The 14,791-nt window shown below is 42.6% G+C and overlaps 1 protein-coding gene across 2 annotated transcripts in view; it reads right to left on the minus strand.

Moving 5' to 3' along the window:
- Nucleotides 1-14,791, minus strand: part of LOC115473998 (transmembrane 9 superfamily member 2-like) — a 176,755-nt gene that overhangs the window by 77,743 nt on the left and 84,221 nt on the right. For both annotated transcript variants that reach the window (XM_030209257.1, XM_030209258.1), the window contains 2 exons: nt 13,465-13,597; nt 1,024-1,143 (listed from right to left, as the gene is read on the minus strand). In XM_030209257.1, coding sequence (XP_030065117.1) covers nt 1,024-1,143; nt 13,465-13,597 — 253 coding nt within the window. The remainder of the gene's footprint in view (nt 1-1,023; nt 1,144-13,464; nt 13,598-14,791) is intronic.

Below are 14,791 nucleotides of genomic sequence, written 5' to 3' on the forward strand. Positions count from 1 at the left end.
TCAAAATCAGTCATGTTGTTCATAAACCATACAATTGGGAAAATTTGTTTGAAAACAAGAGGGTTGTCTACTGAAGCTTAGCTCGAGTTATCTGCAGCAGGCCCCATAGGAATAAAATGGGCCCTGCTGCAGATAACTCGAGCTAAACTTTCATAAACGGGGTGTGTGGGGGGGTAAAAGTACATACAGTTTACTTTGATGTAAAAACAAAATTGCCAATGGGCACAAAACCTTCAAAAAAATTGTATGATCTGATATGGCATCAGATTTGGCAGTACACATTTAAATATTCAAATTTTCTTATTAGAATAAGCACTCAAATTAACATTATGTTGAGAATTTATCTTACTCCATAAATACCGCAAATACTACTTTTTAGTTAGCAACTTTTTTCTCCATTTCTGGATTTTTTTTTTTTTTGCTCTTTTTTTTTTCTGTATGGTAAAATGGCTTTATTTGGGGGAAAAAATGGAACTCCCCTTTTTTTCTTTTTAAATCATACCTGAAAAGATGAACACAGAATAAGTGACCTTACTCTTTTCATAATGTATTTATATTTTAAATTATATATATATATATATATATATAGACTTTACATATGAATGGGCAATATAATTTAGGGCCCTGTTTACTAATGTGCACGTGTGCTAATAATTAGCACGTGCTAACCATGTAGACGCCCATAGGAATATTATGGACATCTACATGTTAGTGCGTGCTAATATTTAGCGCGAGCTAAAAACGTCAATGCGCATTTACCACAGTATAAGTAAACAGAACCCTTAAATTGTTTACTAATCTGTTGTACCCAATCTTTATTGAATATTTTGATGAATGGGTTATTTGTGTGTTATTAATCTGGAAATTTAATAAAACATTTTGCTATAAGACAGTGCGTGTGAGAGTGAGCCAAAAGAACAAAAGAAATCTATTATGGCCACACAAAAATTGTCTTAAAATTTTCACATTATCTCCTGATAAAATTCCTCCAGTAACTACATGGTCAGCAACTGGTTTACTTACTCTTATACATCCTGGCAGACACATAGCCAGCAGGTGTTCCCAGTAACACCCACAACACAACCGCACATGTCATTAAAGCTCCTCGATTGGCAGGAGAAAGGAAGCCGAGGCAGGCTAAAACTTGAGACATAAAATATTCAGTTATCAGTTTAACATGTCATCCTTTTTGTGTATTTTAAAATTAAAAACGCATCTATTTTGTGTCTTAAACAAATAGGGGGGTTTTGAGAGGGGAAGGAACTCAATTCATAATTTCACAAAATCGTTGAAGCCTATACTTTACAAAAGGAATACTTGGAGTGTCCAATTAAACAAAACGCCTTAAAACATACACTTCTTTAGACTGTATAGGAAAAGTTCAGTTCAGTGATGCACGTTAATCACCAGAATTTCTTTTTTTTTTGCTTGTACCCTCCTGCCATTTTAGGGCTACGCCACTTTAAGCTCCCATTTTGCTTTTACCTGGAAGACAGGAAGCATTCCACTAGTTTTGTATCCATTTCCAACTTACTTAGCCCAGTCTTTGCAGTGACTATCCATGGCAGGCCTGAATTATTTAAGTCATCATTTGACCTATGTCACAGAGCTAGACTCAAATACAATTTTTAAACTATTCAGCAAATGAAGCATCTTAGTATATATTTTTGGTAGTTCATAGCCTAGCCTCCTATTAAAATTACACTATGAAAAATAAAATTTAAGTTTCAGTTGTTGGCTCAGCTAAACAATAAGAGGAGAGGTACAAAAAAAGTGAAATTTAGTCATGTCTCAATCTTTAAAGAGCAAATTATATCATATATACAAGAAGAAGAAGTTTACTACTATCAGAAAAACAGAGGTGAAATGGAGACAGACTTAGGAGCTCTTTCAAATTTATAAATTGGGTTAGTTGGGATTTGGCTACCCTATTTGGTATTTTTGTTGATTTGGACCCAAGTTTGGGAAAGGGAAATGGGACTTGATATACCGCCTTTTGCAACTACATTCAAAGCGGTTTACATATATTCAGGTACTTATTTTGTACCAGGGGCAATGGAGAGTTAAGTGACTTGCCCAGAGTCACAAGGAGCTGCAGTGGGAATCGAACTCAGTTCCCCAGGATCAAAGTCCACTGCACTAACCATGAGGCTACTCTGGAGGCTACTCCAGGGGTGGGTGAGAAAAGGTTGGACTGGGTGTTTTTGTTTCCTTCTATAACAAAAATTAATATTTTGGAGATCATGCAATAATGTTTCACGATGTTGATGTTTACTTAATGCATTGTTAACTTTACCTATGTTGGTTTGTGACCTTAATAAAGGCCTTTGTTCGATTAAAAAAAAATTGTCATTTCTGTTGATTTCCTTTCCTTTATCTTGCTGCGTCATCCTGAATGACTGGATCATATTCCCTTCCTACCAGCAAATGGAGGTAGAGACACTGACTTCTTGCAGTGATATTACTGGTTTAAGGACTGACGCTCTGTAGAAAACTCCAGTTAGGCTCTGTCAAAGCAGCAAATGATCCCAGATACCACACCCATACCCCATCAACCAGGCCAGTAAATTGCTATGCATATGAATCAAAATTATTATTATTTGTTTTAACATCACAAGAGAGATGCAGAGAACACGATGAATCTCCTGAACCAAAGTGTTCTAGGGAGGGTCACAAGAGGGGGCAGCAGGACTAAGTATGACTAAATTTCACCTTCCTTAGCACTCAGCTGCCCCATCCTGAACAACTGGGATGCACTCAAGCAGAAAATACTGAGCAAGGGATGACCAGGTCCCCCTGAATGATGGCTCTGCCAAAGTCAAAACAGAATGTCCAGTCTGTAATGCTTCACAAGAGAATGAAGCAAACCAGATAGGTGCTCTGGAGCTATCCTCAGGTGAAACAACTCGGACCGCCATCCAGGACATCACCTGAGCACCAACTGAGTGCACTCAAAAACCTGAAAGCACCCGCTTGCTCCTGAAAATACAGGCAGCCTTAATGGCCACCTTTATCCCTCATGCAATGAAAGCCTTCAACATCACCTGGCCCTTGCAAGGGCCGTGGAACAGCACATAAAATGATCAGAGACTAAAGGTATTCATCTCTTGGAAACACAGCAGAACAACACTGCGGACATCTAGCTTATGGAGCCTCTTATCGCTCAAGTGGTCAATATTTGGCAACTAAGGTTTAATCCCAAAAAATGCAGGGTCATGCACTTGGGTCGCAAAAATCAGAGGGAACGGTACAGTATAGGGGGTGTAGTGCTTCAGTGTGCAAAGGAAGAGCAGGACTTGGGGGTGATTGTGTCTGATGACCTTAAAGCTTTCAAACAGGTAAAAAAAAGCGACGGCCAAAGCCAGAAGGATGCTTGGGTGCATAAAGAGAGGCATGACCTCCAGGAAAAAGGAGGCGATAGTGCCGTGATATAAGTCTCTAGTGAGGCCCCATTTGGAGTACTGCGTGCAGTTCTGGAGACTGCACCTACGGAAAGATATAAACAGGATGGAATCGGTCCAGACGGCGGCTACGAAATTAGTAAGCAGTCTTGAATGCAAAAATTATAGGGACAGGCTTATGAAACTCAACATGTATACGCTGGAAGAGGACGGAGAGAGGAGACATGATAGAAACATTTAAATATTTCAAGGGTATTTATGTACAGGAAGAGAGCCTTTTTCAAATGAAGGAGAGCTCTGGATGAGGAAGCATACGACAAAGTTAAGAGGGAACAGGCTTAGGAGAAACCTAAGGAAGTATTATTTCACAGAAAGGGTGGTGGAGGCGTGGAATGGCCTCCCGGTGGAGGTGGTGGAGTCGAGGACTATTCCAGAATTTTAAAAGGCATGGGATAAGCATGTGGTATCGCTTAGGAACAGAAAGAATTAGGGGTTACAGAGGATGGGCAGACTGGATGGGTCATATGGCCTTTAACTGCCGTCATGTTTCTATGTTTCTAAGTCTGTCCCCCGATCTACAAAGGAAACAGACCTCTCATTTCACATGGAAAGGAGAAATCACCTTTGGAAAGAAAGAGGGCACAGTTCAGACACAGGTGTGTTCATAGCAGAAAGGCTGGGAGCAGGATCACAGAAGACAAACAGGAATGGAACTGAGATAAACCCTGGACCATTTTCAGAGCACTGTGCCCGTGAGGAGCTAGCTAAACTAAAGATGGACAAAGTGATGGGGCAGGATGGCATACATCCAAGGGTACTGAAGGCTCAACTGGCTGACCTTTTCAATGCTTCTTCAGAATTAGGAGTGGTCCCAGAGGGCTGGAGAAAGGCAGATGTGGTCCCTTTCCACAAAAGCGGAAGAAGGAGGTTTGTGCTCACGTAAGGGGATTTTTTGAGGAAAAAAAAAAGGATGATATAGTATCTTCGATTTATGTATTGGACTATGTCAAATATCTCCCATTAAATATTTTGAATCATTGCGCACTCGCTGGGGCACAGACCTTGGAATAATGCCAAAAGTGCTTGATATTTACCAATTAATAAAGAGAATCCCTGAACTTTCAGCGAGTGTGGAATTGCAAGAATGCCAATTCAGGATATAGTTCCGTGCTTATTTTAACAGGCAGCTTACTTTTCAGGGAAGGTAGCCACACTGAATTGTTTGAAATGTGGAGGCCAGATAAGATATGTGGGTCTGCCCCAAAATTAAATACTTTTGGAGGTATGTAATAAATTATCTTGAAAAAATTAAGAACCAGAAATTCTCTTTTTCTCTGGCTGGATGGGTGTTGGATAAATATGAATCTGAGAATCCAGGGAAGAGGAACTTGTCTAATTATGGGAAAGATGGAAATGATGGGGGGGAGTAACGAACAACTCATGAGTATGTGGGTTAGTGATGTACCTCCCTCATTTTGTGGTAGGCATAGAGGGGCATAATCGAAAGGGATGCCCAAGTTTTCCTGGGGATGTCCTCGCAGAACAGCTCCAGCAAGGGGCGAAGAAACCCGTATTATCGAAACAAGATGGGCATCCATCTCTCATTTCGATAATACGATCGGGGACGCCCAAATCAGCAAATTTAGGTCGACCTTACAGATGGTCGTCCCCAGAACTTGGTCGTTTCTGATTTTCAGCGATAATGGAAAGCGAGGACGTCCATCTCAGAAACAACCAAATCCAAGCCATTTGGTCGTGGGAGGAGCCAGCATTCGTAGTGCACTGGTCCCCCTGACATGCCAAGATACCAACTGGGCACCCTAGGGGGCACTGCAGTGGACGTCACAAATTGCTCCCAGGTACATAGCTCCCTTACCTTCAGCCAGACGCACTAACTGAACGGAAAAAGCCCTTCCCTTACCGATCCCTTAGCGATTTGGAAAGGAACGGGCATACATGAAGGAAATTGCATGCAAATGAACTGCTCGCTGTTAGCTCATTTGCACACAATTTCCCTCCTAAGGAGAGGAATCCAGTCCAGAGCAGCGAGGCATTATGTGTGGCTGCTCTGCGCATGCCAAAGATGGCTTCATATATGCAGACAAGCTGCATGTATAATAGCTGTCTACAACCTTAAAAAAACACAAGTCCAGGTGAAAACTTCCAAGTGCTCATCAGGGACGCCTCTTTTTTTTTTTTTTAAAGAGTATGGGTGAAGGACGTCCTTTGCTATGCCTCCGCCCGTGCTACGGCAGTTGAGGACGTCCAAAATGTGGATTTTGGATCACAAGTAGCAGCAGTGGGATTTGAACCGGCCAACTCTGGATTGCAAGACCAGTACTCTAACCACTAGGCCACTTTGAAATTTGGCCGTCCCTGTGGGGGGGGGGGGGGGCAGTTCAGGACATCCAAAATGTTTGAAAGAAGGACGTCCACGCCTTCGCTATGCCTCCGCATAGACAGCGTGGGAGGGGGTTAGTGACCACTGGAGGAGTCAGGGGAGGTCATCCCCAATTCCCTCCAGTGGTCATCTGGTCAGTTCTGGCACCTTTTGAAGGCTTGGCTGTAACAAAAAAATGGACCAAGTAAAATCAGCCAAATGCTCATCAGGGACACCCTTCTTTTTTCCATTATTGGCCGAGGACGCCCATCTGTTAGGTAGGGTTTACATTTGCAGGGGGGGGGAGGGCTGCAATTTTAGGAAGGAAGAGGAATTTAAACCAAAAACAAAACCACTTGCCAACTGCATTATTTTTATTTCTTTTGCTGTTAAAGCTTGATACAAACATATTTTGCTGTTGATTTGATTTTATTTTTGTTTAGTGCTATATCTTAATGTTTGTTTATATTATAGTGCTTTATCAATAAAACAGTTGTATACTAATTGAGTGTAGGTGGAGATTATAGGATCAAGTTCTTGTTTTTAGCTGACTGGAGGGCTGAAGAGTCCAGGCCCTTTGGATTTTGGGCGCTGACTAGTTCATGGGGGAAGGTTGGTAGGTGGGGAAGAGGGGGAGGATTGAAATTGTTTGAAAAAATTAAATACACATGAAAAATTGTTTAAAATTAAAGCATTATGGGGACAAAGATTTCAATATTTTGGAAGAAAGGCAGGAGAGGGGAGATATGATAGAGGAATTTAAATACCTCCATGGCATAAATGCACAGGAGGCGAGTCTTTCAGTTGAAAGGAAGCTATGGGTTGAGGGGGCATAGGATAAAGGTGAAGGGGGATGGACTCATAAATAACCTGAAAGTTCTTGTGTAATTTGTTTGAAATTTCATAAATAAATTTTTTTTTTAAGTAGTAACCTGAGGAAATACTTCTTCATGGAAAAGGAGATGAATTTGTGGAACAGCCTCCTGGTGAAGGTGATGGAGATGAAAACTGCAACTGAATTCAAGAAAGCTAGGGACAAACACATAGGTCTCTAAGGGAGAAAGGATAGCAGATGGCATGGATGGGCAGACTGGATAGGCCATATGGTCTTTATCTGCCTTCAATTTTCTATGTTTCTACAAGTTGTCTGAGAAGGAAAGATATAGGTCCTGACAGGGCAGTGCCTGAAGCTCCAACACTCAACTGCCACCAAGAAAACAGTCTTCAAGGTAAGACCCTTGAGTAAGACAACTCACAAGGGCTCAAATTGGCTCCCAAACGCATGTAAGGCACCAAATTTAAGTCCCAAGAGGGAAGGGATAGATGGAATAGGAAGGCAGAAATAATCAAACCCCTTCAAAAATTGCACAAATGTTCCCATGCCATGGAGACCCCTAGCACCTTTTCACGGTAACAAGGGCCACCAGATGAATTTTCAGGGATTTGGGTGCCAAACCCTGATTGAAAACCTACTGCAGGAAGCTTAGCATCTCTAGGATCAGAGATTTCCACAGGGACAAAGACCACTGTTTGCCAATCCTCAAAAACTTCCCAGACTCAGATATAAGTCAAAAGACATGGACAACTTGTTGGCTTTGAACAAGGTATAACTGTAGGAGGGAAAACAAAAAAAAACTTTTCAATAGGCACCTTCCTTCTGCTTGTCTTACATTCTGCCAGTGTCACTATGCTCACATTAACCCTCTCCTCAAGTCATTTCATTAGCTCCATGTTTCCATAAACAATTCAAACTCCTCTTACTGGCTTACAAGTACATTTATTGCACAGTTCCTCGGTATCTCTCCACTCTCCCTTAACACTCCTTCCCAGGAACTCTTATCTGTACCCTTCTCCTCCACTACCAGCTCCTGATTCTGTTCTTTATCTTGCTGCACCTTACACCTGGAATAAACTGAGTCAGTAGTCAAGCTTTATCTCTGGCTGTATTTAAAACTAGGCTAAAAGCCCATCTTTTTGAGGCTGCTTTTAACTAACTCCTATTAAAAGAGACATGGGTAATAAATAAACATCTATTCACTTCATTACCCATGTCTGTTTTAATCAGTGGTGTGCTGGTAAATGTTTAACAACAGGCTCTCACCCCGGTCCACCTCTGCCCCCCCCCCCCCCCCCACCCACCAAATTGCAGAGCTGGCTATTGCCAGGGAGAGAGCCTGTTGGGGGGGGGGGGCAATGCATTACTCCAAGAAAAAAAAATTAAATGATCCCAAGTTCCAATCTAATTAATGTTTAATGTGGGATAAAATGCCATAAATAAGTAAATAAACTTTTAATGTTGAGCACCTGATTCTCAAAGTGGACATATTCCAAACACTATAATGAAAATAAAAATGATTTTTTTTCTACCTTTGTTGTCTGGTGACTTTGTTTTTCTGATTAAGCTGGCCCAGTATCTGATTCTGCTGCTATCTGTCCTCTTAACTCCATTTCCTGGGCTTCCTTTCCATTTATTTCTTTACTTTCCGCCTTTCTTCTTCATTTCTTGTCCTACATCCGTAAGTAAAAGCTGGGTCCTCCGCAAACTTGACTAACCAGCGGATCCAGCTTCTGCCTATTTTCTTCATCCAAGTGCAGTTTTTCTCCTCTCTTCCTTTTCCCTCATAATCTCCTTCCTCACTCTTCACTTCCCTCCATCCATGTCCAGCATTTCTTCTCTCTCCCTTCCCTCTCCTCCATCCATATCCAGCAACCCTCCTCTCCCCTGCCCTCCCCCCTTCATCCACCCATGTCCAGCAAACCCTCCTCTCCCCTCCATACACCCATGTCCAGTAACTCTCCTCTCCCCTGCCCTCCCCTCAATCCATACCCAGCGATTCTCTTCTCTCCCCTGCCCCCCCTCCAGCCATCCACACCCAGCAATTCTCTTCTCTCCCCTGCCCCCCCTGGAGTTGGAAGTGGAGGAGAAGGGTGCAGATAAGAGAGATTAACCCAGTGAACAGAGTGGAGGAGTGTAGGGAGAGATAAGACTGGAGTGGTACTGAGGAGCTGCAGAGTGAATGCACTTGTAAGTCAATAAGAGGAGTTTGAACTGAATGTGAAAACGGACAGAGAGCCAATGAAGTAAGTGACTTGAGGAGAGGGCTAATATGAGCATAGCGACACTGGCAGAATATAATTGTGCAGCAGAATTTTGAACAGATTAAAGGGGAAAAAGATGGCTTAGTGGGAGACGTGTGAGCGGTAAGTTGCAATGGTCAAAGGGAGAGGTGACAAAGAGTGTGGATAAGAGTTCTGGTAGTATGCTCAGAAAGAAAAGCATGAATTTTAGTGATATTATAGAGAAAGAAACAGCAAGTTTTAGCAGTCTGTTGAATATGTGCAGAGGAGGAGAGAGGAGTTGAAGATGACCCCATGGTTACGAGCTAATGAGACATGGAAGATGAGAGTGTTATCCACAGAGATAGAGAATGGGGGAAGAGGAGGTGTTGGTTTAGGGGGAAGATAAGCAGCTCAGTCTTGGTCATGTTTAGTTTCAGATGGTGGTGAGACACCCAGGCAGCAATGCCAGACAGGCAGGCTGATACTATTCCTGCTGAAATTTCTAGTGTGGAGAGGTAGATCTGGGAGTCATCAGCATAAAGATGATACTAAAAACCAAGGAATGAGATCAGAGTACCTAAGGAAAAAGTATAGATGGATAAAAGAAGAGATCCGAGGACAGATTCCTGAGGTACACCAACTGACAGTGGGATAGAAGTGGAAGAAGATCCACCAGAGTATACACTAATAAGTACAATGGGAGAGATAAGAATAAAACCATGAAACACAAGTGAGGACAGTGTATCAAAGAGTAGGCGGTGATCAACAGTGTCAAAAGCAGCAAATAGATCGAGAAGGATGAGGACAGGGTCTTGGGTCTGGCCAAGAACAGGTCATTGGTGACTAGGAAGCGCTGTTTCAGTTGAATGAAGAGGGCAAAAGCCAGTTTGAAGTGGATCAAGAATAGCATGAGATGAAAAAAAAAGTGAAGACAAAGGCAGTGAACAGCACATTCAAGTATCTTGGATAGGAAAGGGAGGAGGGAGATGGGGCGATAGTTGGAAGGACAGGTAGGGTCCAATGAAGGTTTTTTTGAGGAGTGGTGTGACTACAGCATGTCTGAAGGCATCAGGAACAGTCGCAGTGGAAAATGAAAGATTGAGGATACGACAGATAAAAGGGATGACAGCAGGAGAGATAGTGCTAAGTAGATGGGTTGGAACAGGATCCGAGAAACAGGTAGTTAGTTTTGAGGAGGAAAGAAAATGTGCAGTTTCCTCTTCAGTGATTTCAGAAAAGGAAGCAGGGGTTGAAGAAGGGTTGAGAGAATGGACTAAGGGAAGGAGAGGTGGAGGTGACTTGGTTGAGAATTCAAGTTTAATCTTGTGAACCTTATCAAGAAAATTCTCAGCCATAGTCTGGGGAGAAAGTGAAGGGGGAGTTGGAGGTGAAGGCACTTTGAGGAGAGAGAGTTCAGTGTGGCAAAGAGACATTGAGGGTTTGAGCCAAGAGAATTTGTCAAGTGAAAGAGCAGACTGGAAGGAGGTCAGGAAGAGTTTGAAATGTATGAATTCAGCCTGAGCACGGGATTTCGATCTAAGGCATTCAGCAGAGCAAGCACAGGAACGTAGGTAGCAGATTCTAGAGGTCAGCCAAGGCTGGGGTTTGGTACGCCTTACAGAACGGGGAATGGAAGCACCAAGAGTATCCAGAGCACAGAAGAGAGTAGTATTATAGGAAGAAACAGCCTCACTGACAGACTTGGATAACAGTGGTTGAGAAGAGATTTGAAACACTGGAGGACAGAGTAGAAAGGTAAATAGCCTGAAGATTCCTAAATGTATTGATTGAGATTAGACAGGACTAGGGAGAGGGTATTTAAGTGGGAAAGTTATCAGATGACAATCTGAGAAGGGAAGAGCTGAGGCTCCAGAGAAACTGGAGAGTAAGCAGTTGGAGAAGAAGATAAGATCAAGACAGTGGCCATTCTGGTGAGTGGGGTTAGTGGAGCACAGTTGAAGATTGAAAGAGGATATTAAAGTGAGAAACTGAGCAGCATAAGAATCAGAGGGATCATTAGCATGAATTTTAAAATCCCCAAGAATGAGGGAAGGAGATGAAGGTTCAAAAAAGAAGAAAAGCCAGGTGTCAAAGTCAGTGAGAAAGGAAGAAAGAGACTTATCAGGGGGTTGATGAATGACTGCTACTTGGAGAGGCAGAGGAGTGAATAGACAGATGGCGTGGACTTCGAAGGAAGAAAAGCAGTGAGACTGAGGTGGAAGAAGAGGTTAAAAGCTACAGGAGGTTAAAGTAGTAGCCTAACACCACCTCACAGCCAACCGAGCGAGGCGTATGAGAGAAAAGGTAATCTCCATGACACAGGGCCGCGGCTGAATCAGAGTATTCAGGGCAAAGCCAAGTCTCAGTTAGGGCAAGCAGATGGCGTGTACGAGAGAAAGAGATCATGGATGTACAAAAGTTTGTTGCAGACAGTGTAGTCATTCCACAGAGCACATGAGAAAGGCAGGGAAGAAGGAGGGAGGAGAGGAACAGAAATTAGATTGGAGACATCATGGTGTGACCTGCACAAATAGGATGAGAGCTGATGTGGAGGACATGGAATTGACATCCCAGCAGAGAGCAGGAGGAGCAGCAAGAGAGTACGGAGAACAGTAGGAGAGGCATGACGACAGCGACAAAGGCAAGATGTGCTCAGATAGAATGGAGATGGCTGAATGGAAGGAAATGTTGAAGGCTGAGAGCTGAGAAGAAGGGAGAAGACAAAAGAGATGATAAGATGATGAAAGCAAAAGATGGGCAATGTGTTCCTGCAGTATACAGTGGTTTTAGGTGGAGAAAAAGATTGGGAAGGGACAGTACCAAGAAGAAAGTGTATTGGAGCCATAAGAAGTAACTGGGAGAAAATACAAAGTGTATAGAGAAAATGCTTTGGCGAGCAGCACATAGAGCGAAGGCCCTGGGAAGATCGGGGTGGACCTGGGAGTCACCCCAGAGTAGGCTGTGGAGATATGCAGAGGGGCTGCAAGTCCTCCACAGCACCTGGAAGGCAGCTGGTGTGAGTGCTGGGCACCTGAAGTGAAGGCTCTATGCGGATCGAAGTGAACCTGGGATTCACCCCGGAGCGGAGAAGGCTGTGAGGATATGCAGATGGGCTGCAAGTCCTCCACAGCACCTGGAAGGCAGCTGGTGGGAGCACTGGGCACCTCCACCATGTACCTCCCAGCCAAGAAAAGGCTTATCAGGGGGTTAGGCCGAAGCCAGCATTCCTCCCCCTGATCAAAGGCACCTGGAAGCCCCGGGCACCTGGAGCGAAGGCCCTGGGAGGATTGTGGTGGACCTGGGAGTCACCCCAGAGAAGGCTGTGAGGATATGCAGATGGGCTGCAAGTCCTCCACAGCACCTGGAAGATAGACTAGAATAGACTCCAGAGCGGTCAAGGCTATCTAGGTCTTGTATACTGACCATTGCTCCCAACAGGACTCATAGTAGTTCACAAAATAGAAATCCTAACAATAAGGAGAAAATTTATAAAACAAAAATCTCAGAAGGGGAATAAAGCCAGACCAGACAGTCCAGCCAAACTTAAAAGGACAAGAAAGCCCAAGGGACAGCACCTCCAAAAAGGGGGTACAGGAGGCTAATGGCTGGAGACCAGGCCACATGCTTCGCCAAGTTATTGCCTGTGGGCGATGTCTTGGGTCTGTGGAGTCATGCCCCGCCCTCTACCAGTCTGGCCCATGGACTGAAAGCAAGGTTGTTAGCTCTACTGAGACGTGCAGCCTTAATCTGCATGGCTGGGATCTAGGCCAGGAACCAGATGCACCAACTACTGGAGGTACAGAAAATACTGGAATGTTCCCATAGAGCACTAGCCCTTATAGTTGTGAAATCCCTGAGAAGAGTCTTTGTCTCTAACTCCACCTGCTGGTAAGAAGGGAATACAACCCAATAATTCAGGATCATGCAGCTCAACACTAAGAAATGTGTAAGTACTCTTGGGGTGGGTGACTGCTAGAGATTCAATCAAGAGATTCCAACTGAGCTGAAGTTCACAAGAGCAGTTTTGTTTTTTGTTGCCTTCCAGCTCAATATAAGAGCAGATCCTGGAATCTGGTATCATGAACCTCACTGCAGCAGCATTCCTTGCTCAAGGACCGCATAGCAGTATTTTTTCCAGGAATCAGGGGCCCTAACCAGGCCAATAGGTGCTGCCATTGTATGATAATGGGGATTCTTCATCATCCCAGCATCAGCTCACCTAGCTAGTAGAATATCTCATCTGGGAATCAAACCCAGGTTGCCTGCACAGCAGTGAACAGCACTACTACTAAGCTAACTAGAGATCTACAAATTTCATACAGTACTTGCTGCAGCTTTTCTAAATGTGTGTATTAAATTGAAAAACACAAAAACTAAATACTTGATAAATATGAAATGGTGAGAGCTAAAAAGTATTCTGGGAAGCATCAGTATGAGGATGACTATTTCCCTTAAAAGGTACTTAACTGTAAATATAACGATGAGGTTTTTTTAATTGATTTTTTAACGGTATTACATTTTTAGGTTTTTGTAATCAGCCCTGCAAGCTTACTTAGCAAAAGAAGACTATGGAATAAACATGTTTTTAAATTAAAATTAGATTTAATTATAAATCTGACTTACATAATGTAATAAATGTCATGATGAAAATTTGTGTGCCTTGGCCCAAAAAGACTGACAGCAGCATTCCCTTCTTGGGAGGTCTAAATATATCTCCATGTACCAGCTTCCAACCAAACTCCTCTTGGGCATCTTCCTGTGTATAGAAATTGAGCAACAGTAAGTACACACAAACTGAACATAAATGTGAAGACAGACAGGAGATGAAGGTAACGCTGGAATTGCCGCTTATAATCTGATGGCTACCTGTTGGTAGAAATTATAAGCCTTTGCTAGTTTTCCCTGCAATTTTGTCTTAGTGAAATAACATCGGTATTTTTTTTTTTAGCTATGTGGTGTACTGCACCAAACTTAGATTCTTGCTTTGGGTGTACTACATTGTAGTATGGGTGCCTGTTTCCATAAGACTTTCCAGTAATAGTACAGCAGTGCAACAAGGTAAAAAGTTTAGGTCAGTATAATTCTTGTCGGCACAAATACCTAGCTCATGCCAGACTGCAAAACTGCAGCAAACCCTATTAACTTGTACCATATTACTACTGCAAAATATTTTTCCCCGTTATGTCCACCTACAGTAAAGTCAACAGGGTATTGCAGCATGCTAAGCTCCAATTGAAAAATTTTCCCTTCCATAAATCATAACAGGATGTTCTCTTTACATGCCTAGCTATGAACTGTGAAAGCAGATTCACCCACAGAAATGTTTTATATTAGGTAAAGAGCTCACTTGCAAAAACACCTCTATTTATGTACTGCATTGTTTTATAACAAAGAAATTCCCACACTGAACACTTGCACAATCAGTTCCAAAAGGTTCAGTGTAAAATTACCAAAAATGTACTCTTATGTAACAGCTATTGTATTTACAACAATACTTACACTAAACAAAATATCACTGATATAAAGAGGGACCCCTCAGAAAATCCACTCACTCAGTATGCAACCAGTGAAGTTGCTACATCAGGTGGAAACTTTTTCATTCACTGGTACTCCCCTGTTGTGATGAACCGTGCTCTCCACAAGCAATAATTATGCTCACTAAAAATATGCCAGAGTAGAATATCATAACACATACAAATTTGTCCAGGTCTTCGTTAAGTCTATCCAAAAGGAGTAAAGATTTTGGGGCAAATCAATCCACACAAATAAGTCCACCTAATCACTGGAACAGGATATATTATGAGTGAAACTACTCTCTGAATTACAGCCAATAATAAAGGAATCTGAATTATTCTCATTATCCATTAGCAAGTCTGTTAGATAATATATTTTCTCATGCCCAAAAGTGTTTTTCTAGAATTTTCTCTATTACTATAAATCTAATAATATA

This window comes from Microcaecilia unicolor, chromosome 7 (assembly GCF_901765095.1).
Source record: "Microcaecilia unicolor chromosome 7, aMicUni1.1, whole genome shotgun sequence".
Lineage (NCBI taxonomy): Eukaryota > Metazoa > Chordata > Amphibia > Gymnophiona > Siphonopidae > Microcaecilia > Microcaecilia unicolor.